This window comes from Centrocercus urophasianus, unplaced genomic scaffold, assembly GCF_019232065.1.
Source record: "Centrocercus urophasianus isolate 14NV4802_14NV808 unplaced genomic scaffold, USGS_Curo_1.0 seq_21, whole genome shotgun sequence".
Classification (NCBI taxonomy): domain Eukaryota; kingdom Metazoa; phylum Chordata; class Aves; order Galliformes; family Phasianidae; genus Centrocercus; species Centrocercus urophasianus.
Window position 1 is genome coordinate 7,284,600 of NW_024884767.1, and position 24,414 is coordinate 7,309,013.

The window sequence follows — 24,414 nt, forward strand, 5'->3', positions numbered from 1 at the left end:
ATTTGCTACACTCTGAGAAAAGAAATACGGAGAATGTAATACAGAAGAAACAGTGCCAGCCGTGTCTGTAGACTGTTTTCTCTTGCTACACAAACTGATACTTACGTGTGACCTTGCATATAAAATATCTAATGTGAAAAAAAACCAAAATGCTGGAGAACGATGCAATGGGAGATTAAAAAAGCAGGATGTTTCTAAAAAATATGTTGATGGAAAAGTTTCTTCCCCTCGTGCCATTGCTTCGTCCACCTCCTCCCTAGGACCCACTCCTGCCTGAAAGCACCCAGCAGTGAAAGAGCTCCTCCTCCTCCTGGGCTTCCTGCTTCATTGAGGGACCCCCATGCTGGAAAATGACTCCCCTGCCTCATCAGTTAAATATGAAGATTTGCTGCAAACACCTTTCTAACCTGGTTACTGCACGACAAATTCACTCAGGGTGTTTAAAAAAAAAAAAAAAAAAAAGCTTTTTTTTTTGTTAACCATGCTGCACATTCCCATGCAAAATAACCAATTAAAAATAGTCTCATGCTATTTTTTTTTAATGCTAGGGTTTCTTCAACAATTCGAAAGATGAGGAGATTCATATTTTGGAAAAAAAAGCAGACAAAAGTGAGTCTGTGTGTGTGTGTGTGTGATCTCAGCCTGTGCCTCTTTACGACAGAAGTGTCTCCTGTTCTGGAGAGGAAAGGAGAGGCTGTGCTCACAGTCCTGATGTGTCCTTGTCGGTGATGCAGTGAGAGGCTGTTTTCCCAGCCACCTGCACCACATCTCGCGTGTCAAAATGCACTAATATTCAGACAATATGATTCAAAAACAATATGACTCAAAAACTTTACATATTCTCTACTTATTTACACACAGACAAAACCATGACCAGGTATATTAACAGGAGCTTTGTAAGCTTTTTTTCTTTTTTTGTTTTTAAACACAGCTTACTGAATCTCTGTAAAATTAAAAACTATCTTAGCACGACGGAGTAAATATCAATAGTTACATTCAGTACACAGTGGCCACAGCTTACGGTGGTGACCAGAAATTCTTTGGCATGACCTCTTACAAGGAAAATAATAAACCTAGAAACATTCTGCATTAAGTGACAAGAAAGTAACTCCAAAGGAGAACGAACTATCATTTTAAGAGATGGCTGCTATTGCTGAGTTCTGGAAATGGAAGCAGTGATACTAAGCAGCACATATTGAAGGGGAAAAAAATTGTTAAACTCTGAAGATAATTTGCAGAACAATTTTCTATGTGAACAACCCTGGCTTTAAAAGTAATGCTTGTATTACATCGGTTTTTTTCTTTTTTTGCCACCGTTTGTTTCTGAAGTTGCAAGAGCAGGAATAGTAGCACGGGTATGTGGTCACCTCCCCACAGCAGGGATGGAAGGAGGCTGGGAAGGGCTGCTCCCACATGCTGACACGGTGCAGCTCTATCATGCTAGAGACCTGCATTGAGCAGGCCCACGGCAAGGGGATGAATGGCAGTGCCCTGGAGCTTGCTTGCAGCCTTGGAGCTTTCCTTGCTAATGTGCTAAAAGAGATTGTGTCCAGTATTTTGCAGAACAGAAGAGAAAATTTTAAAAATGTATTAATACCTGATGGACAGTATGTTAAATAATTACGAGGATGCTGTGTAAGACTTCTATGCAGAGTGCCTGACTGCCTTCCCTCTTCTAGTCCCACGGAAAAAAAAGGATCCATCTGAAGAGAGAAGTGAATCACAAGGCCAAACAACTTAATGCGTAATCTTTAGGCTACTGTTTTAAGATCGCAGATTGTCATCAAAGTCTGGAAATTATGCAAATAAAACTAGCTACATTTAGAGGTCTGCACAAGCAAAGACTTCCCGACCTAAATAGTAATTGTGTCTCGGAAACGGCAGTCTTTTCTTCTGCGATGCAAGGGTGCTACCTACAGGTGTCAGTGGAGAATGGCATTCAGGGAAGAGAGCTAAAAAAAATGCCCACTTCTATTGAGAAAATAGCATAGAGCTGGCATTATCACTAAATTAAATTCCTCTTCATTTCAGGCTAAAGAAAACATGTTCTACTGAAACTTCTTTGGATTCGTACAACCAAAGATTTTCAGTAAACCCAATTTAATCCTAAGTCTAATGGTGCTGCTGATATTTTTCTATCTCTATTTAAATAATTTCTACTGTAGGCTTTTTTTATTTTATTTTTTTAATCCACTGAAGTTACATAAAACCTAAACCCGACTGAGACATATTTCAGACATACGTTTTTGACGAGCAATTTTGGCTGTAACTATCCAAAATCAAGATTCAGTGCTTAGTCTTACAAATACATTAGGTTGGTCGGCAGTATTTGCACTGTATTGAATATACTACTGCTATGTATCTCTTGTGAGTCAGTGCTTTATTCAGTGCAGTGCAACTACATTGAGAATTAATTACAATCGTATAAATGCAGTATTTCCAATATTTTCAACATAATGAAGAGATGCGTGGGAAACTTTGGTAATCTAAGTGTATGCTTTTTCTTCCCTGCTTCTTTTGCATGTTCTTCTTCCATATGTAGGTCAAATAAAGCAAATACCTTAACACACAGATGCAAATTTACTCCTGGGACAGCAACACTGATAGGAATCAAAATTAAGGATATACATTTAATTGCACAGCTTTTTAAATGTTCAGGACAAGAGCCCAGCAATGTGTGTCGTACTCTGCAGATGCCACTGCTGTACTTATCCAATTGATAAACACAACGGTAGTAGCAGCAGTGTTGTCTTATGCTCATGTTCAGCTGAGAATCCAGCAATTGTGCAACTCAAAAGTACGTCCTGGTTTTTAACAAAATATCATATCCTTTCTGTCTCTCTTTCTTCCCTTCCATTCCTCCCCCTCTCCCCCCCATTTTGGGGGACCATTTTCCCAAATAGTATAAAAGCATTTTATATTACATAATACAGTAATAACTGAGGATATTTTTCCTTCTAGATACAGAATTCAGCACTTCTGTATTTGAAGTCTGTATTTTTATATCCTCAGTGACAAAAGAACATCACTAAGCCAGAAGTACAATTGGATTTATTTTAATATCCCTGCAACGCAATGAAAGGGGTTATTTTAAAATCATGTGGGTTTTGCACATTTCTCCAAATCCTGAATGCTTTTCTGGGACTAAACATGAAGATAGTTTCTACTGTCTTCAATACTTACAACATACGAGACAAATAATCTGAAGAGCTGAAGAATTGTTCTGTTTTACAGTTCCAGCTGAACAGAACACCTTAAGTATGCCTCTGAAATACTTAGGATTGATTATTAAGCACTCACTCCTCAGTAAGAAAATGCATTAGAAAAAAAGAAGAGACATATAAAATGAGCTTTCACTTAAAAAAAAAAAAACAAACATAATCTCAGAGAAGAAAACAACAGTGCTGATCCGAGCTACAGTATGATACGTACAGCACTTATCAGCTGTACATAGCACCATTCTATGATTCAATGATTCCATTCTTAGGCAGCTAAAAATCAACTTAGAAGAAAAAAATACTGATCCTGCTAATATTGTTACTGATTTGAAGTTCAAAACATTTTGCAAAATACTAAATTTCTGATGATTTTCAGATGAAAGTTTGAGGACAGCTTTACCAAAAACTACCAGCTACTTTATCCTCATTTGAATACATTGGGAAAACCTTGTTTATGTTATTCTAATGACACGTATATTAAACGTATATTAAAATAATTATTATACGTATATTAAAATAATTACATCAGAATTAAATGAGTACTATTCTATTTCAATTAAGAGGATAATCCTGAATCATTTTTTAATAGAAATGTCTCAGTATGATTAAACTGTTCAGAGAAGATTTTAATGAACATTGAAGACAGAACTACATAAGCTGTAATAGTATATTCATAACAAATTTGCTCTGAAATTAATATTTAATTTACTTAAAAATACTTTATGCCTCCTATATTGTTATCTGTAAATTACTTTAAGTTGCCTTTCCCACTGATTGAGCATATTCATATTTTATTCTGTTCTCCCAATTTTTAATTGCATCAGAAAGCTCTGTGAGCACAGTCAGTGGTAATGTTCATGGGCTGCAGGAGAAAAATGTAATAAAGGGGAAAGTTCCTACTAGTTGTCTCATTAGGCTAACTAAATTTTGTATCTTAAGTCCATATCTTTTTATTTATTGCTTTTCTGGGGCACACTATTGTATTAAAACATGTAATGTCATTTTTGTTGCCCTTTATTGTTTTACACAAAAATATGTGTTTTATTTCCTTATTGGATTTTCTTAATTCACACCCAGTATTGTATTTCTCAAAAAAATGAGGTGACAGATGACTGAAACACCCTTCCTCATCCTCCTGCCTCTATTTTATGGCTAAAGGAAAGCAATAGCTTTCTGGTCACAGAAGAAATATTTCTGAAAAGGAAAAATCAAAATGAATGAGCCACATACAAATATCACTCTTAATTTTGCTGTATATGTGCGCAATGTCTTTCTAACTTTTAAAGCTTGACCTCTATAGTAAGAATCATAATAGTCTTCTAATGTAAAGTAACTCTGGTTAAGAATTTGTATATGGCTCCAGTACTTAATTTATGCTTTAACATTCATATTTTTCTTCAAGTCAGAATATTACGTAGCATAAAATTTTGTCCAGGAAAACTGCTACTATTTTTTTTTCCTTGTACTCTTCCCTGAAATGTTTAAAAAGTTCTTCTGAACACCAATCAAAACTTGAAATATAAAATAAAAACATTTTCTTTATGAAAGCTCAATGACCTTTGACATCATTCACTATTTAGAAACCCATGAAAGAATAGATAACAAATATATGACTCACAAATTATCAATTATGAAAAATAATCTGGGGTAGGATGCTACACTAATGCAAAAAGATGGATTACTTGTCATAAACCAATAAAGCTTTTGTTTGCGAATCCAATATTTCATTTCTTTCCTTTCTGTTGGAAAACTTAAAATGATTTTTAAACTGCATTAACTTAAAAAAATGCAACTATCATAAAGGTGAACATTGAAAACGCCCCTAGAAACAATCTGTCATTTTTTAACCAATGTATATTTTATTTTCAACAATCAGTTCTAAACATCAAAAGCCAGCAGAGACTAGATCCATCACAGAACAACCAGGTAGTCCTGTACTTCAGAGTTGTATGGGGGGTATTGGTTCAAACATCCAAGCCCTAAAGTGGTCTCGCAGAAGTGCCATATTTATCTCTGCCAGGCAGACAACAGAATTTAATTAGTCCGTAACTATGTTTTAGAGCACAGACTGTTTTGAAGCATTCCTCTTGCATCAAAATTCTTCAGCTTCTGGGGTTTGCATTACTTTCTGTATCTTGGAGGAGCAGGAAAGGAAACACATAGGCTTTTTTAATCAGGGAAGTTAGAGAAAAAGGGGGGTGTCCAGGGAAAATAAAATAAACACCAGCCTGAGAGTACGACAATGCCTTGTCATCAGCTGCCGTGGGGCTACCTGTGACAAATCCTGACTGGGGATGCAGCAAAGAATTCATTACAATCTTTGACTGGCAAATTGCAGGACTGCTCAAATCAGGAAATAAATCAAGAGGAGCTTTATCTCCACCCAGAAATCACAAACTCCCTGCACAGCCTGCTCAGCCCTTTGCCTCCTCTGAAAATTGTGAAGCCAGCCTGTGTGGCACAATTTCAAGAAAAAAACACCAGCAGGAATGCAGCTGCTGTGTGCATGTATAAGAATAACCAATATGACTCTTAGTTCCAGCTTAATTTGTGACTATCGTCTCACAGTTTGCTTCGTCTGTGCCAGAATTTACAGACATCTTTGACTGCCTAACTTCAAGCTGGTCAAGTCACAACTCCTGATTTAAACACAGTCATCTAGAGTTCCTAACTGTCTTGCACTGTGAGAAATAGTTGAATAATTTAATTAAAATAATTTAATTTAAATTAGGCATATTAGAGATTCTAAGCAAAGGAGCAGAAGAGCGAATGCAGTGATCCGGAGGCAATGAAGCGTACTAACCAGAGATTCCCAGGTTCAGATCCCGGGGTCAGACATGCACTGCCTGCTCTCAGCCTGGGTTGGGAGTGTGCCTGGAGGTGACTTTCCCTGCCTTTGGGAGCAGGGCTGTACGTCGGGGGGGATTAACTACGTTGTCACTCACTAATGACAGCTGCCAGCTGATTAGAAACCACATTAAGTTCTTAACTTTAACTTTGCTAATCAGTAAGATCAAGCTCCTGGAACTGGATTGAATTTTTTTTTCTATTAAAAAAGGGGAAAAAAAGAGAAAAAGGAAGAATGTGAAGCAAACAGTTTGCACGTTTACCACTTAATCAGGGCGTAAAGCATTGAGTAAGTGCACAACCGCGAAAGTAAGGCTGCTGGAATAAAGCGCTCTGGCTGATGTGCAACAGCTTCACCAGCACTGTTTGGAAGGGTTGAGTGCTCCTCAGGACAAAGGTTTAAAACAATTAGTAGTATTACTTCCTATCAAAGGTTGATCATCAAGAATGAACCAATAAAAGAGACATTTTATTTAAGCATTGTGACATCACATTTTCAAGAAAGCAGAGCTTGAGAATAAGAATGTTATGCTGCATTTACTGAAAGAAAGGGAAAAATAACGGATCTTGAAACACACAAAAAAACACAAAACCCCATGGCAACTTGAGTAGTCTAAACTGCAGTCATTCACCAAGAAGGCTGTTGGTCAAGGCAAAGTAAGTGCCTTCAATTTCAGGAACTTGCAATTTTGCTGAATTCACCACACAAACAGAAGCCTCGTTTTTTCAATTGTGCTTTTAAAGTAAGGACTAAACCTGTCTAATGCAAAGGTTGTGATGATTTTTTCTCCTTTATAACCCACGGCTCCTGAGGAGGCTGCTTTCGGAAACATAAGGGTTACATGTCCCTTTCATGGCTTTAACAAACCCTTACTTCTGCCTGGCATTCTATACCATGTAGATCCTGTTTGCACCCATTCAGTACTAAATTACAGATAAAGTTACAGCAAATTTGTTTTCTCAGAAAAGCAGTGAGGCCTAATATCCCTAGAGTAACAACAGCCTTGTCTTTCATTCAGAAGTGGAGCGGGCATAATTTTCTCCCGGACACAAACGATTCCTGCAGTGACAATGGGCCCGTTCTTGCAGCACTGAATGGGACACGGCTCAGCTTGCGGGCGCTCAGGTAGCGTGGCGGGAGGGCACCCGGGTAGATAACTTCAGGGGGCTGCAGCTCTCAACGCATCGATAGCTTCCAGAGCTGTATCTCGTTCATAGCGACGTAACCCAGATGCCCCACAAAGCTGGGCACAGCTGGGGACAAAGCAACGACGTCTGGAAAGGTTAAGGGACTGACCTGCACCCAGGCTGGTTCCTGTACATGAAAAGAACACCTAGATACTGGTGACCACTGGTGTACTTCAGTTGTTTTCCAAATGCTTCAGATAACAGACTGTGGCAGATAAATCATTTTTAATGTGTTTCACTGAAGATGCATTAGCAAATAATAATAACTAACAAAAAAAACCCCAACACTGCTCAGATTGCATGTTGTAACGCTAAGAATGCAGTGACATAATAAAAAAAAACAAAGCTCAAGCAAGATCAAAAGAGATTTCATTAGTTGCCTGATCTTTGAGATAAATTCCTCCAAAATATTTACGTTTACTTGTTGCAAAATTATGATACTCTTCCTAAAATATGAAAATCAAGCACATTTAGGGAACAGGCGTTGAACGTTCTTAATATGGCCTTATGCTGTTAATCATTATCTTGGGAAAATTAAATTGTGTTTTATATACTAATACTGTGACATTTTTATTAACTCATAATCCTTCTGCTAACAGTGGTGCTTTTAGCAAGTAATAATTAAGACGGTGGCAAATATTAAAAATATCTGCCTTTAACTCCTTCAGTCATGTCAAAGGATTACAGCATCTGCTAGCACTCGTGGTACTTGAAGGAAAAGGCCAAAATAATGTTGTGCAAACAAATACAACTGTTCTTTCTCCATTTTCTTAAAACTTTAATAGTCATTAAAAGTAGCCTTTACAATCCTGATTACCTATCTTCAAAGGAATTCACTGCTTTTGATCATTAAAAATACATTTCTCCTGGAAATTGAAGAATTTAGTATATGAAAGTAGGCTTTCAAATTTGTACACCTGCGCCATCTGGTATACAATAAAGAAGAGATTTTCCCTCTGTCTTAAAAATGAGCATCAGAAAGAAAGAGACCTCATGAGAGGCAGAGAAAGAACAGAAATATTATACAAGCTGACTTTATTAAAATAAGAATAGTTCAGAAAAGAGCATTTCAAACCAAACAGATACCACACATTCATATATTCAAAGAATAAGAAATAAAAGTAAACAGCAAAATCTCCTGCATTACTACTGCACTGGCTACTATTAAAGCAGAGATTTACCTCCAGCTTAATATGTTTATCTCTCAAGTTATATTTAGCAGAGACATACCTAGGGTAGAGAATCACAGATATGCATAAATATTAGCTTGTGTTGCTTTTTTTTTTTTTTTTTAATCATAGCTCTGCCAGCCATCCAGTGCCACTTCCTTTAACAATGAATGCAGAATATATATTCAGTATAACAAACCAGAATTAATTTTACTCCTTTTTGAGCACAATTCCTTGCTACCTTTCTATTTTTCCTTAATAGGGTTAGGAAGTGTCTGTCTGTATTCATTAGTGAGCAGTGTCTACTTACAGAGGCTAGTCAATTAGAACTGGAATACAGGCTCATCTAATCACAGCTACTATACAGCTGTGGAAAGAAAATCATGTCTCCTATTCACTTGGTGCTGTACACTAATTGCCCAAGAAGTTCCCATTGCATAATATCAGTTTTAAAAGACAACCCTTCAGTGTTAGTAATAGCTATGAGAGCAGTAGTCAATGTCAAATAAACAAGACTAGATTATGACAATCGTTTTTTGCTTTTGCATATCAGTGGCTTTTTTTTTTTTTTTTTTTTTTTTACCGTACTCGTTTCTTCAGAAAGCAGTTGCTATATTTCACCACAGACTCACAGAATGGCTTTAGCCTACCGTTAAAGCCTATCCAGTTTCAGTTCCAGGCCGTGGGTAGGGCTGCCACCCACCAGATCAGGACAGACTCATCTTTGGCCTCCACCTCACAACCTTCTGCCCCGTCTTTGGATGTGTTTAAGGCCAGGTTGGACGGGGTCCTGGGCAACCTGATCTGAATGTGTATGTTTGATGGCCCTGCTAGGCAGGGGGGTTGGAACTACATGATCCTTGAGGTCCCTTCCAACCCGGGTGATTCTGTGATTCTGTGACAATCCAACCAATTCCTCATCACTGAAAAGTAAACCCTTAAAATCTCTATATGCTGGAACCAGTGTATAAAAATAACATGCTAGGCAGGCCATAACTAACACCCAACCTTTGCCAATGGTTAAGGCTGCTAAGGTTAAGCAGGACTTTCTTTACAACTTTGCAACCATTAGTCTGGCCTTAAATTAAGAAATTTAAGCAAATATTGAAGTAAATATTAAGTATAAGGGCTTTCTTCAAAGCAGGGATTTACTACTAGCTCTTCAAGTTCAGAGAACACCTGCACAGAAACAAAGATTGACCTGAGTAAACTGTAAATAACGTGCTGTACAACCTTAAGCCCAACTGAAAATAAAAATGTAAATTTCTAAACTTAAGTATTCTCCTGATACACCCTTCTTCAGTGATTTGACCATTTCAAATTTCAAGGTCTACTCTGTCCACAGACACACACTGCCCAAAGCAAAGGATACTGTCTAGTACTACTGCTTTCATCCATTCTACTGAAGTTTCTCTAACTGAGAAAACAGGGAGTTTTTCCATGTTAGTCATAATTGTCCAAGTGTTTCATAGGACTTTTCTACATGTATCGTACAGGAGTTCAAGTAAAAATGAAGCTTCTTGGATGGGAAGGACACCTTACAGTGAGGAGAAAGGCAGAGTGACTGCAAAAAAGGGAACAGCAGAAAAATGTGTGCCACTTTCAGCTTAGAAGGAGCTAGGAAGAGCCGAGCAGCGTCATCTTGAGACATCAACCTTCAGGCCTGAAGCACAGAGGTTTTGGAAATGATGGCTCTCAGGATACTGCTGTTACAACAGCCTCTCACTGTCCCAAGGGGAACAGATCAATCTCCATGCCAGTACTGGGTACCCCATGTCACATGTACCCACACCTCCCTTATTCTACTATGGGAAGCACATAACAGCACTCTTTTTTCAAAATGTAGGATAAAGCTGTGAGTGGCAGACTGCCCCATTTCAGGAATATGCTGTAAAGCCTCCTGGGTAATTTTTACAATTGTTACTTAAGGGTATATTTCTTTTGAGGCTTTATTTGCAACACCAATAAGACCAATTACTGTTAGTCATTCAGCAGGTGCAGTGCTAGTAGAAGCAAGGCATTTATGTTCTGATTAATGTTCTTTATTTCATTTTTTGCATGGATTTCAGTTTGTGCAATCAAAATCAAAACAATAAAATTGCATGCTGAAGAACGAAAACAGGACAAACATCTTAATTATGTATATTTGAAACACTATGAAGTGTTTTCTCTCCAGTAAAACTGAGCACACTGAAAATATTTTTCTTGCTCTTGATTCTTCCACCAAAAGACAGATGTTTGTACCCACCATCTTCATGACTACTAAACAAAGGAACTTCAGCTTCCCATAAGGAAGAAACTGGTCACTTCATCTTTGAACAAGTTGCTTTTCTATCCCTACTGCATGCTGGTTTCAGAAGCTTTTAAAACACTGCTTTTCTGTTCCATTTCCCTCATTTGAACTTCTCTTGCTATATCACATCTAGTTTCTATCTTTTTTGTTATACTTAAACCATTCATAAAGTACTAGACTGTATTATTTTAATTCTGGCAAGGTCCAGCCAAGTTGACATTAACTACAGTTCTTTCATTTTAAGCAAAAATAAAAATTCCTAAAATAAAAATTTATTTTCATTCAGGGGAATGCTGAACACTCAAGAAGAAGGAGACAACAAGAGCACATGATAACTGCTTGCAGTTATCTAGTCATGCCGCCATGCGGGGAGAAGCAACCATCCTACAACTCACTCTTCCAGCAACATTAAGCAGCTGAAGCCTCAAGGGGTTGTCACCTCACTTGTCTTCAGCAGTTGGAGGCAATGGAGGCTACACACAACAAAATTCCAGACTGGCTGATGTTGGCAGGACCTCTGGGTGTATCTAGCCCAACTCCTGATCCAGCAGACACCCAGAGAGGGGTGCCCAGCACCACGTCCAGTGCCTAGTGGAGACTTTCTGGGTCCCAATGCAAGTGCTTTATCAATCACTGGCACTATGACATGATGCATTATTTTCATATGCATGGCATTAAGACGAAGAAAAAATTCCCAAATCCATCTGTAAAAAAATTATACTAGTCTTTCCCAATATTGTTTGTGTATTGTTAACAGCACATCACTATATTGATAACTACAATTTCTCATTTAGCATTAATTTTAGCAAATTTGTGCACTCAATTTTTCCTGTTTTTGATTTTGAAGAAACTCTCCTACTTGCTCATGAAAGCAACATCATTTCAAGGTATTGCTATATGGAACTTACTCTAGACCCAAGATTACAAATCACATAACTTGGCTAGCTAGTTTTTTGAATCATAGAATTGTAGAATTGCAAGGTTGGAAATGACCTGCAAGACCATCTAGCCCAACCATCCTCCCACTTCTGCTTACGTTACTGCCTGGTGAAGAAATTGAGGCATGATTTAAAGTCTTTTTGGATAACAACTAAATGTAGGATGGCAACCACTTTTCTAAATTTCTATAATTTTTTATCTAATTTTAGTGAATTGGGCTTTAACAGCATTTTAAAAGTTTTGATAAGCAAATAGTTTACAGCACAGTTGTCAGTCTTCTAAGAAGTGAGACAAGTAAAATGAGTGGGAAGAATACTCTGGTAGTTAAGGCAAAGTCCAGTAGGGATACCGGTGCCTTCATCTGCTGTGTGTTTCCTGTCTGAGAAACAATAAAGGCTCTTCACCTCAACTGTGCATGCAGAATGATGGAAGTATTTCTACACAATATAAAGGAATTTTTGAAATGAAACACTTCAAAATTATGCAAAACTCAGTATGGAAGCTAGATAATATCCATGACAGATATGCAGACGAAACAAACAGCTGCGAGTTCAATTCAAGTACCTAGAGGTAGAGATAGTACCATTTACAATGTTCTGGTGTGGGTATCCCAGTCACTGGGAAGGTGACCACAGATGTGACACAGACCCTAAGAAACTTGCCCTGGAACAGCACATGGATGGCATGCAGCACATGATGGTATCTACAATGGCACCAAGTCTGCACTCACACAATGAATCATGCTACCAAACAGGTTCAGCAAATATGAATTCACTCTTTGAAGGAGGTAAAAAAAATGAAAGTAAACATCAAAAAGAAATACTAGAGGAAATCATTAAACACACAAACATTCCCAGTCCTTCCATGCATCAGACTTGCAAGTACACAATATGCCAAACACATCACACCTCAGAAGTCATCACAATGCTGGAGTAGGCATGCATTGATAGCAAGTTTTTCCACACCAGCATCTCTCCTCAACTGCTACAGTTAAGCACACTAGGATTTGTAATGGCTGCTGGTGATGAAGTGTTCAGTGGTCATATACACCAAGATGTGGTGTATATATCTGTTTCTGTCCTATCCTACTGCCCAAAGCCTGGCATACAGCCCTTTTTTGCTTTTTATTACAAAGTGTTGAAGAAAAGTCAACTTCTGCTATGTATTTGCAGCAGTCTCACACAGTTCTGCTGGTCTACTGAAAACCAGGAAAGGCAAACAGGATTTAGATAGCTCTTCTTTCTGTCTGGCTTTTCTTCTGGAAAAACAGAATGACAACAGTCTGGTATATCTCATTCTCTTTCCTGTTCATGGGGATGAATAGCTGAAAACTCCTGTATGTGTGCCTTGCATCAAAAATAAATCTTGTATCTGTACGCTTATATTCTTGAAGTCTATCGTTTTGGTGCAAGCAGTTTTGACACCAACAAGAATTTTGGAAAGGCTACTTAGGACATTAGGACAAAAAAGTTTTCATTTTTCCTTTTTTTTTTCTTTTTTTTTTTTCCTTCACAACTATCTTACCAGCATTCTATCCAATTTCAAATTACAGGCAGCAGGTGGCAAACTGGCAAAGACAACCCATTCCACCAGGTTTAGTAAAGATCAGATTGACAGTATTTATATGATAGATCCTCAAAAATGGTATTCACAAAAACAAAATCTTATTAATGTTGTTAGAAATACCTCATAAATTTCTCATAAAATTACAGTGTTTTTTTTTTTTTTTATGTTTAACACTTAAACACATTTCTACCCTTAATGGTATGATATTTTTTTTTTCTTCAGCTTTTAGTGAAATTCACTTCTGAAATACATGATACAGAGTATTTCCCTGTTCAATAGGAAAAAGCTACTAAAGTTGACTAAATTATCTCACTGTCTCATTTCCTGCCAGTTCTTTTTTAGTTGTTTTCTTCTTCATTTCCATTAACATATATGACACTACCACAACTAAGTGGTGCATGTGCAAGAGAACTAGCTCTTAATCAAAGGCTAGGGACTAATATGTCATTTCTGCACAAGAATTGTGTAACATTAGAAGACAAAGAGAAGGTGAGTTAGACCTGACAAATGACTCAGATGCAGGGTGCATCATTTTATCAATATTTCAGAGCTTAAGAAAGAAAATACTTTCTGTGTGCCTGCATACACATATATAGAAAGATTCAGAGGAATAAGAATATGTTCACATAAAACTTTAATTTGAGGACATACTGAAAAGTCTGCGTGTGATCAGGCAAGGGTACTCTGCTTACAAATTGGAAAGGAAAGAAGTTTATTTTACGAGTAACAGTTACATGTTCAAGCAGGCAATTAAAGCGCTTTACAGAGGCCATTTTGGGATACCAAATAGTTTGAAGATTTAACATTCACTCATATTTCATATTCAATATTCTTCTAAGTAAAATATGTATCTCCTTTTAGCTACTCAGTTATGAATTGTACTTTAAAGGCAAGGGGACATTTTTGATAATGCACATCTTAAACTTTTCATTAAACTACCAAATTTAAATTCTACCTTTTTGTGCACTCTGACATTTTTGTCTGGCATTTTCATTAATTTTGCGACATACATAAATGTAGCTGAAATGTTAACTGATCAATACTTTGTCTCTCTCATGTAGCACTAGAGCGAAGCTCCCCAAGGACCACGCAGCAGTACAGAAATTAAATGTGTAAAATATCAAATGCTAATGTTAAACACAGCAGCACTTACTGTATAACGACTGAAAAGGCTAAAAGAATTCCAAATGGACAGATGGTAGCACAAATTATCTACAATCACATTTAAAGATTAAAGTTTGTCCCATAAAATAATTCATTGACTCATGTTGAAGTGTGTCCTTTTACTGATAGCACAGTTGTCCAATTATTTTTGTGCTCATTATGGTGAGAAATGACAGTACTGGAAAAAGAAGAGTACACACTTTTTTCCCCCTACGTTGCATGCACTGACATCTGCAAGAACACAAATGTCTGGCCAAGAAACTGATGGAAATTAGGCCCAATTTAGTGGACATTTCTGTGCCCACAGTAGATTAATCTAAAGAAAAACACACAACTTTTGCATATTCTCATACACTTTTTCTGCCTTAAGCATAGTGTACTAATTATTAAGGGCAAAAATAAACTTCCAAATTAATCTAGAAATTAATCCAAATCTAGAAATTTATTTTAAAGTGAATTTACGGCAAGGGCTCTCCGCATGCATTCTGCTCTTTTGTAATGTATTTAGGTGCTTCAGAAGTGTTAAATTCAAACTGGTAACACACTCTGTTATTTAATATAACATCTGGTAGTTCAAACCCAAAGTCACGTAAGTGTAGTTAGATCAACCTATGTCTCACAAGCTATTTGTAAATTTGAATATCTGAATAAAAAATAAGTCCATGACAATAATATATCACAATAATTTCAGCAACAAAAATTAAAAAATTACATCTAGATGGCAATTATTCTTCTCCTGTGAATTACTGAGGCACAAGGGGAAAAAAAGGAGAGGAGGAAGAAAAGAGAAAAAAAGAGAAAAAAAAGTCATTCAGGCAAAATCCCCTGCGAAAGCAATGAAGTAAAACAAAAACAGACAAAATACTGTCTGAGATGGGAAATGTATAATCCAGAATGTTGAAAACTTCTATGTGTAGCATGTGAAACACCAGTTATTGAGCTGGTAGGTTTGGATAGCACTAAGAAAGAATGAGTGAAGAGCAACATGATAAAACACTAAATTAAATTTTGACTAATGTAAGTTCTACAGTGTAAGTAACAGCACTCAGCACTTTTCAGTCTCTTCTACTAACACTGTGACTCTCCAAGAAGAACGATTTAAAAAAAAAAAAACTGGTGAACACTTCAGCATGCAAATAGCATAAAGCAGATAACTGCAATTTATTATAAAGTCATCATATTAATCCAGGCTTTCCAAGTGTAATCCTGCTTTCCAGGGCTTTTATTAATCATAATTAAACCATTATACTTATGAAAACTGAGCTAGTAAAACAGAGCTTTATATATTGTCTTCTTTAAGAAAGGCCCCATTGGAAAGCGAAGAGATGGGTATGGAAAGCAAAGAGATCAGGTATGAAGAAAGGGTATCTAACTCCGGAAAATCCAAGGTCTGAAAAGTCAACCCTCACATACTTTGCTCATGAAATGACTGCAAGTTTGTACTGGGATATTATCTATCAGCATGTGTCTTCAAATTCAACAAGAAGGAAGAAACAGCTAGTTTAAAAGTTTAATTTTAACACATTACTTATCGGTCTTCAGGGCTGGAAACTTGCAAAATGGCCTATTTCTCATCTTCTTTCTGGAGATTTCAGTGTGACATTTCACTGTGACATGCTCTAACCTCTGAGAGACAACTTCAAGAGGAGACACAATGTGTATAATAGCAAAGAGATGAAAATGATACATAACAGTATAGCTTTTTAATAGAATCTATTGAATTCCAGTTTAATCTGTGTGCAAGCACAACTCAGCATTACATGTGCAAGTGAACCACTCCAAAGGTGGATCACGAGATTCCTTGTGGACCAATGATAACTATGAATCTCCAGAAAACAACTCAGTTCAAACTTCACAATCATGATGAAAGTTCATGTAGATTTGACTCAGCTAATAAAAAATATGCTGAGTATATTTTGTTCTACAGTAGGATGATGTGACCCTTGGACAAAATACCATCAGAATGAAAAGCAGAGATCAAGCCTTTGGAAGCAGATCTACATACTACCAGTGCAGACAGAACGTACCCACAACTACCACACGGCAAAATAAGCACTAAAAGAAAACTGAAAAGACTCAAGCTTTTATCAGGAAGACATTTCTACTGCAATGCTCTAAAACTACAGTAATCAAATAACAGCTCTTCATGAAATTTGATGTGTTTCCAACTATGCCACCGAATGCATTCTGTGATTGGAAATCAGCATGATTTAAGAGCAACACAACTTTTTTCATGGCCACAATTGTGCACCAAGGGAAACAAAGAACATCATTGGACAAAGAGGACAGGATGTTATTCTGTTTTTCTTTCTTCAGTAGGCATCAGGTAAGTATTCCATATGCATATTAACCTGTGAATAGCTAAATATGTATAGTTCAGTAGCTGTATTATGTTGTATCACATTTTTTATTTGCATATTTGTATATATATCTAGAAGATTATATTGTTTGTATGACATTATACAATCACTTCTTAAAAACGTGAATAAAAATGATTTGTGATATCCTTAGTTTTAAATAAAAATTCAAAAGAAACAAGCAATCAGATAACTCCACATGAGCACTGCACCATCTGTCAGTCTACAATGTAAATATGCAATGGTGATTAATAGCAATGTAAAGAAGAACTTACCAAAAAAGCAGCAAGACTTCTTGGGGGTGAATCCCAGTCAAAGCAACTGTTAATGTAATAGGCGGCATTTATGAGCACCATGACACAACGCTTCATGCGAATGAAGTTTCTTAGTAGCAGCTATTAAAAAGATGAAAGAACAAAAATATTTCAAAACCCCAAAAGCTTCAGAAGAGGTCCATCCTTATAATATTCTCATTATTAGTTTGGGCAAAGATTGAAAAAAGCTGTCCAACTCACACAAAGAGAATACTTAGAGACACTTGGGAGAGTTTTAGATAAATGTGTAAATTTTTATTTGTTGGATTTATTTCCAACTGATATACTGCTTGTTCTCTTTACTTTCACAGCTTAGTGGCAGCTTGAGATTTTACAAAAGCCGCTACAAACATCATGAACAATTTTGTTATCAGCATACGAGAGTCTTACTGAGCTGGTGACACTGTCCCTACTCTTAAGTATTTAGAAAACTCTTACCTTTCGAAAAAAAAAGATGTTGCAAGATGCTAACCCAAAACCATGCAAAATTACTCCTCTAAAATCAACTGTTTCCATAACAAATTCTCATCACCCTGTGTTTTTAAGTGTTTTATGAAAATAACTCCATCTACATCAAAATGAAATATAACGGGTTTACGTTTAATTCAGGAGATTACCCATAAGTCTACTAAAATGGCAGAACATTTGATAAAAATAAATGTACACAAAGAGGTTATTCATTCAATTTCTGTGTTGAATAGCATAGAAAATGCTGTATGGATACATTCTCTCCCAGAACTTATGGATCTTTTGAAATGCTATTGCATTACTGATATATAAAGAATTCCTTTCTTTCTTTTTTCCCTCTAGGTGTTACTGTGGTGGGATATGCCATCTAAGTTAAAACAAAACAACACCTAAACAACAGTTGGATATTTGAAGTGTTTTCCTCCTGCAATCTTCAGAAACGACGATGATTTTCTCTTGTAAAAGTGGGCAGAAGAATGAACCTTGAATAAAATGCCTTCCTGTTTCTTGACTGACATAACATGAAAAATGCAGCTTTAGTAACATCAAAAAAGAGTACAGAAAGAAATATTCTGCTTTTTGAATAACATAAATGAAATATATTGAATAGCTAATCTACAATTCATCCAGCAGACAACACAAATTATGCAAGTTTTCTCCAAAATAAAAACCAGTTCAAAGACTTCTGTCTTTGTTAATGAACAAAATACCTTATTGCTACAATTTAACCAAAAGCTCAGTTTTCCCATATAGAATAGATCATTCATATTAAAGAAAAACTTAAAATGAAAGTAGTTCAGATGCAGAAAAAGGTAAGATGTGTGTTTAAATAACGTTTAATAAACATTAAAACTATCAGTGGAAAGAGCATCTAGGAGAAAAAGAAACAAGGTCCACACATTTCTTATCCAGATAGCTCGGGTATAATGAAAAGTTAAAATAAGTTTTAGTTTGCCTCCAACTGGGATTCAAACCTTACTCCATGAACTTGTTTAAAATTTGGGATAAGAATGCTTAATGCCTCTCTACCATGCAAAAAAATGGAAGTCTTTCAGGTCAAGGTTAACAGCAAAGATTTATGCAAGACTTAGCTTACATGCACCTGCACTATAATCTGATATGTGTGGAACCTGATGTTTTGAGCTGTGTTCTTATTCACTTATTTCACGGAATTTAAGTTGCAGTTTATAAAGAAGAGATACAATAAAACGACGTATTTTGTTTCTGCTTCATTCTACCTATCATATTCTTTTGTAAACAGGTAATGAAAATGTTATTCTTTACCCTCAGCAGTGCGATACCAGATATTTAGATGTGCACACTTGATATTAAGGCTTTTAGATAGGATTAGTGTTTCCTTACTCTTTACCTGTTTAGACAGTCTGTTTTCCTCTTCAATGTACTTCTGTTCTTTGGGCATTAAGGTTCGCACGCTGGCTTTCACCTATGCATTAAAATGTATGTCAATATTTCAAGCTTACTTGCTTCTAACTAAAAGCACATGCTCCGACTTGCAAAAATTACGAAGTTTCAAAGTCACAGCTGCCAAGCCCAGGACACACAGATGCACAGAGGCAAAGGCTGCTGCTTCGTGCATTAGCAGCAATAGTAGCAGTGGCAGCAGAAACAAAAAGAGTGGGTGTGCCAGGCAGTGGCAGAAGAGTATTCTGTGGTATACATCAAGGTTTAGAGAAAATGAGGAATGACAGAAATTCTCTACAAATCAGGAACAAAAGCTTTCATGAAACTGAACTCTTTAGCAGTACAAAAAACCCAAAGTTAAGACTTACAGCATTAAAAATCACATCTATTTCAAGATAGATGACCCCCTTTGTTGGCCCTGTCAGCTGCTTGTTTTTCAAGACGTAGGCTTTCTGTTCACCATTTTGAATCTGCAGGAAAAGGACATGACAGCCGTCTGTCTCGCGGTCTCCGCTGAATACCCCCCCCTGGTGACCCCTGACCCCCAGCTGCTGAAACTGACAGAGAACCCAAAACAACTGTGGCAAGTCTGACAAGTACCTGTTCATTACCAGGACCGAGTCTGTCAGGAAAAATTAACTATCATGGGATTCAACATGGCCGTGAATGGAGTATGTTAAAATTTTAGTGTTCTTATTACAGACCTTGGTTGAGAAATGACAGACACAGAGCTGCACATTCATTTCTCCCCCCCCAACCCCTCCCTTTTTTTTTTCTTTTCCCTTCTCCTTCCTTCAGCAGGAAAAATACATAGTGGCGTGTCAAGTGAATGAAACTTACAGATAGCAGTGGTATCGCAACTTTGCCTAGAAAGTCAGCACTCCGATCGCGGTCCTCATCATAAACTGTCACTTCAAGCACTGAGTGGATGTCTTTAACATTGCTACGGAGGAAAAAGCAGACATGGAGGAAAGACTTCACCTACACCAGAAGTTACCAAGGACAAAAGTGCAAAGCCAGAAAACCCTGCACTTTGTCAGGTCAAGGGCAGAGAGCAAAATTCAAGTGAATTAGGCATCCTTCTGTACAACCCAAGCGCTCTCAAGGAGCTGCAGCAATTGTGTGCTTTGCAGGGCTTTGCCAGAAGTTTTCTGAAAGATATTGCTTTAAATTTTCTACCTGGTGCTAACGTTGCATGAGTTGCAAAGGGAGCCAGCATGTAGCAGTGCCGGGGATTTACTGTGGCAGACAGAAGACCAGGAGCCTTACAGCCACATTCAAACACTGCTATTTTTGCTGTAATTTCTACTGCAAATACTATGCTATCTGCAGCTTCACAAGTGAAAATCATCATCAGATACATGAACACATCCTTGTAGAGAGAATGAGCTCTTTAATTTTAAAATCCTTGCTTAATTACAAACATACAGCAGTCATTACAACAAATTACAACAAGCAATGGGAAGCAATGTGTTTTTCAACTAGTTCTCTTCCTTGCCTGCAAGCCATTAAACACTCCATGAACACACACAACAAACATCACAGTAAAATGCAAACTCTCAAGTGAAAAAATCACATTCCTTACTGTGAGAAAAGATATCAGAATTGTTTGAGAGAAGTCATCTTTGAATAAACTGATGATTCAGGAAAAAGGAATTTAAGGAGAGCACTTCACTAAAATATAATCTCCAGATAAACTGCATCAGTATTCCAAAACTAAATGACAAATTTGAGAATAACTGATAAACATATAAGATAGGTAAAAACTTTCTTTTAAGGTAGTTTAGAGTTTTTCTATTTGTTTCCTGACTAGTCTTTTGTTCTATAAATCAGGCAGCTCCTTACATAGAGAACACCGTCAAGCAATGCATGTTGATTACTTACTGGCTCTATAAGTAGATAATTAAAAATAAAATGAAGAATTTAGCATGTTTGAATAATGAGAACTATGTTAATAAGATAATGAGAAGTACAACTATTGTGAGATTTTTTCATTTGTTCAGAGCTCATTCTGACAATCAACTGCAAGCAAGGCAAGGAAAGCTCCGGATGCCAAGTATACAAACAACAAACAGAGGAAACAAATACAAAGATTAAAGTCAGGCTGTGCTTTGAGATCAAGGACAAAACACAACACTTTCACTTATGATAAAGTTAGATAAATGCACACAAAGCTAAAGCCTCTATTGGTTTTGCAGGGGATTACTAGAACATTTCAGCAGCAGAGGAACCTGCAGCTGATCTGTTTTTCTGCTCAGTGATGTCACACTGCAGTCAGAGAGAAACTGGGAGAAACATAAGGCAACAGATCAAGAAAAGTAACACGGAAAAATAACATTTTGTTGGTAGAAAACTTTTTCCTACTTTATTAAAACCTTTTACTGTCTTGAAATTAACAGAGGAAAAAAATAGGTACTGTATTACTTCCCAATAAACTAAACACTTAAGACTGCATTTTGCCCAATAGCAGCACTGCACTATTACGATGCTAGAACACATTATGAGAAACACAGTTGGCAAATGGAAATAACGAGTTCATATAAACATACAAAGACTATTATTCAGAAAAGTATGAATGAATTTAAAATACCTCCTTTTTCATAGCTTTCTAGTGTTTACTAAAATTACAACATTGTAACAGAGATAACAAAATCCTTTCTTTCTCACACAAATCTTCAGGGTCAAAATCACTGCGGTTCTTCAAATTTCCATTAAAGACTGCAAAGTCCAGATGTTTAGCATTTCATATTGCTGGTTTACTAGACACAGATTTTACTTTTTTTTTTTTTTTTTTTTTTTTAATTGTTAAAATTGTGCATTTTTTATATTTTAAAAGTTTGAAAGTTTATATTTTTTCATGTTTTTAATTCTAAGACAAGTATTCACCTGTTTACTTCAGAGACAGCAGTATGTCATCGGGCAGACTACTTTCACTGGGATCAACAGAAAGTATATTTGATCTTATACTTTCTCTTCAAAAAAAAGAAAGAGGAAAAAAACCCACAAATGAAACCCAAAATAAAAAGAATCAAACTCTTACAAAACCCAAACACCTACAATGTGAAGATCTTGTTCCATTCTGGGTTGAGGTTCTTGTACACGGTATGTGTCAGCAGTCTGTCATTGTTCAGTTCAACAACACAAAACGGGTCACTTTTGCCTATTAAGAAAGAATTTGGAACAAATTTTATGAATTGAGAAAACTCACTGTGAGCAACTTTAAAATCAAGATTACTTGTCTTTCTAAGCTGCTTTTTAGATCACTCAATAATTAATTCAGGTAAGTCCTATGATGATGTTCAATATAATACAAGTCTAACAGAGTGTTCATCCCTGTAATCTATTAACATTTATCACTAAAACAACATCTTTTTGTGAAGGCAAAGGGCAGGAGGAGGAAAAGAAGAAAGATGAAAAAATTGCATACTGATTTTGATGATCAAAACCAGCATGTTCCCAAAAGGTGCCAAGCACCCTTCTGACACAGATAAGGGAATTTTTATCATGCCAAACCTATGTTGACTGGAATGATAACGTAATTGGATAATTTTGATATTTTGGAAGTTTATTATCCCTTGGATATTATTCCTTGAATAACTTCTTCTGGAAGTTTATTACAATTTGTAATAACATAGCTTCTATGATACTTATCCAAAGATTATTATGCCCTACATGTTTCATGCTGTACAAATCTTTTCCTCAAAATAAAAAAGCCTTAAAGACTTTTAAAGTCTTAAAGACTCAGATAAAAGCCTAACACCTGAGAAAATAGGCAAGTACAATTAAGAAATAAGACAGTATCAGCTGGAATGGTGGGCTGTAGTCTCAGCACAGAAGAGGCTCAAACATGGTTGAGATTTTTGTATACATTAACGCACAATGAAGTAGCTTCGCATATATATACAAGAAGGTCCCTCAGCATGAAAGCCAATACATGAGAAAGTATGAAGATACTGCTTTGAAACTTTAATACACAGGTAATGGAAACAACGTACTTGCCTGGGTATTGAAGTTGTTGGTTTGGCTTTTTTTTTTTAATATAAAGGGAAAGGAAATATATGTGGGGAATGCCTCCAAAATGTGTGGCAGCTTAGAGTCTATTACTTACAGAGACCTGTACTCAACTACCAGTCAAGCAGATAGCAAGAAAAACCACTCTTATTAGAAGTAGGAGGAACATGTAGAAGTTACATAAGCTTTTTCTTAGATATTCTCAACACCAGGGTTTGAATTTGGAAAGTGAAAGAAAGCAATTTGACATCTGAATCACATGCTTAGCAACAGTTTACCTGTGTAAAAAGGGAGCTCTCCGAAGAGAGAAGAAGCAAAAGAAGAGAAAGATTTCAAGGGCATCCCTGAATTTTCCTGGAGTGAAGGTTAAGAATGTATAGATCTGAGGAACAGCTATGATGGAAGGAGCAATCATGAAAACATGAGGAGTCATAGTGTGAAGACAGATGCAGTAAAGAGCCATTCAAGGGAATAAATCATAGTGCAGCATAAAATTTTAAATTATGGCAGCAACAACAATAACTGTAAATGCTGGTCAAGACAGAGGGATGCTCTCTCTTAGTTTGATTTCATTTGATAGCTGAAAGGAACAATCTGATGCTCACTGTTTTACTATTAAACCAATTAGCAAAATGAAACTATGAGTTTCATTCACAACCAGGTATGCTACTGGCAAATCTAAACACTGTAAAGTGATCATGCTTCTAGCCTGGCTGACTTCTGTATCTGACATTTGCCCTCAGCACAAAACACAAGTGTATGTATTATTTTCATTTAAGGCCACAAAGCTGAAAAATATATTGCTGCTCCCAGAACCCAAGTAAGATTTTTTCTGTTGAAATTAGGAATTTAATTGCATATTACAGAGTGAGTTACTCTTGTCTCTGGACTTTATTTGGGTGGCAGTGCTGAAAAGTTATTGAGTGTTGGCAGTGGCCTTCCACAGTCAAGTCTAGCTCACTATGCAATTGCATTTCACAGTGTCTTCAATAATTCCGTCATGCTATGTCATGTATCATAAGAAGCTATAAATTGATTAGCTCAATGGGGCTACATTAATGATATTAAGAAGGCCTGTAATTTGTTTCATACCTTATACAAATGACAATGAAATCAATATTTAGACAAAACTGTCCAGGGGTCAAATCTTCCAAACTGCAATATTGATTCAGACTACATCAGAGGTTAATGTGCATATTATTAACTTTAATGACAAAGAATAATTGTTTTAAACACATTGTGAGCTACAGTTAGATGTTTACCATTTCCAGAACACAGAATATCACTGAATCTGTCTGATTAAACTTGAAAAAGGATTAATTCTTTAGTCACTGTAACAACAACACAAAAACCAAAAACAAATAACAAAAACCAAACTCCTGGTAGTTACAGAAACAAGGCAAAACTGACGCCGCCGCCCCCCGGGGGGGGGGGGGGGGGGGGGGGGGGGGGGGGGGG

At 36.6% G+C, this 24,414-nt stretch overlaps 1 protein-coding gene across 6 annotated transcripts in view; it reads right to left on the reverse strand.

The window, feature by feature from the left end:
* MCTP1 (multiple C2 and transmembrane domain containing 1) overlaps window positions 1-24,414 on the reverse strand; it is a 200,006-nt gene that overhangs the window by 78,616 nt on the left and 96,976 nt on the right. For all 6 annotated transcript variants that reach the window (XM_042822881.1, XM_042822882.1, XM_042822878.1 and 3 more), the window contains 5 exons: window positions 22,003-22,105; window positions 19,786-19,888; window positions 19,314-19,415; window positions 18,893-18,967; window positions 17,017-17,136 (listed from right to left, as the gene is read on the reverse strand). In XM_042822881.1, the coding sequence (XP_042678815.1) occupies window positions 17,017-17,136; window positions 18,893-18,967; window positions 19,314-19,415; window positions 19,786-19,888; window positions 22,003-22,105 (503 nt within the window). The remainder of the gene's footprint in view (window positions 1-17,016; window positions 17,137-18,892; window positions 18,968-19,313; window positions 19,416-19,785; window positions 19,889-22,002; window positions 22,106-24,414) is intronic.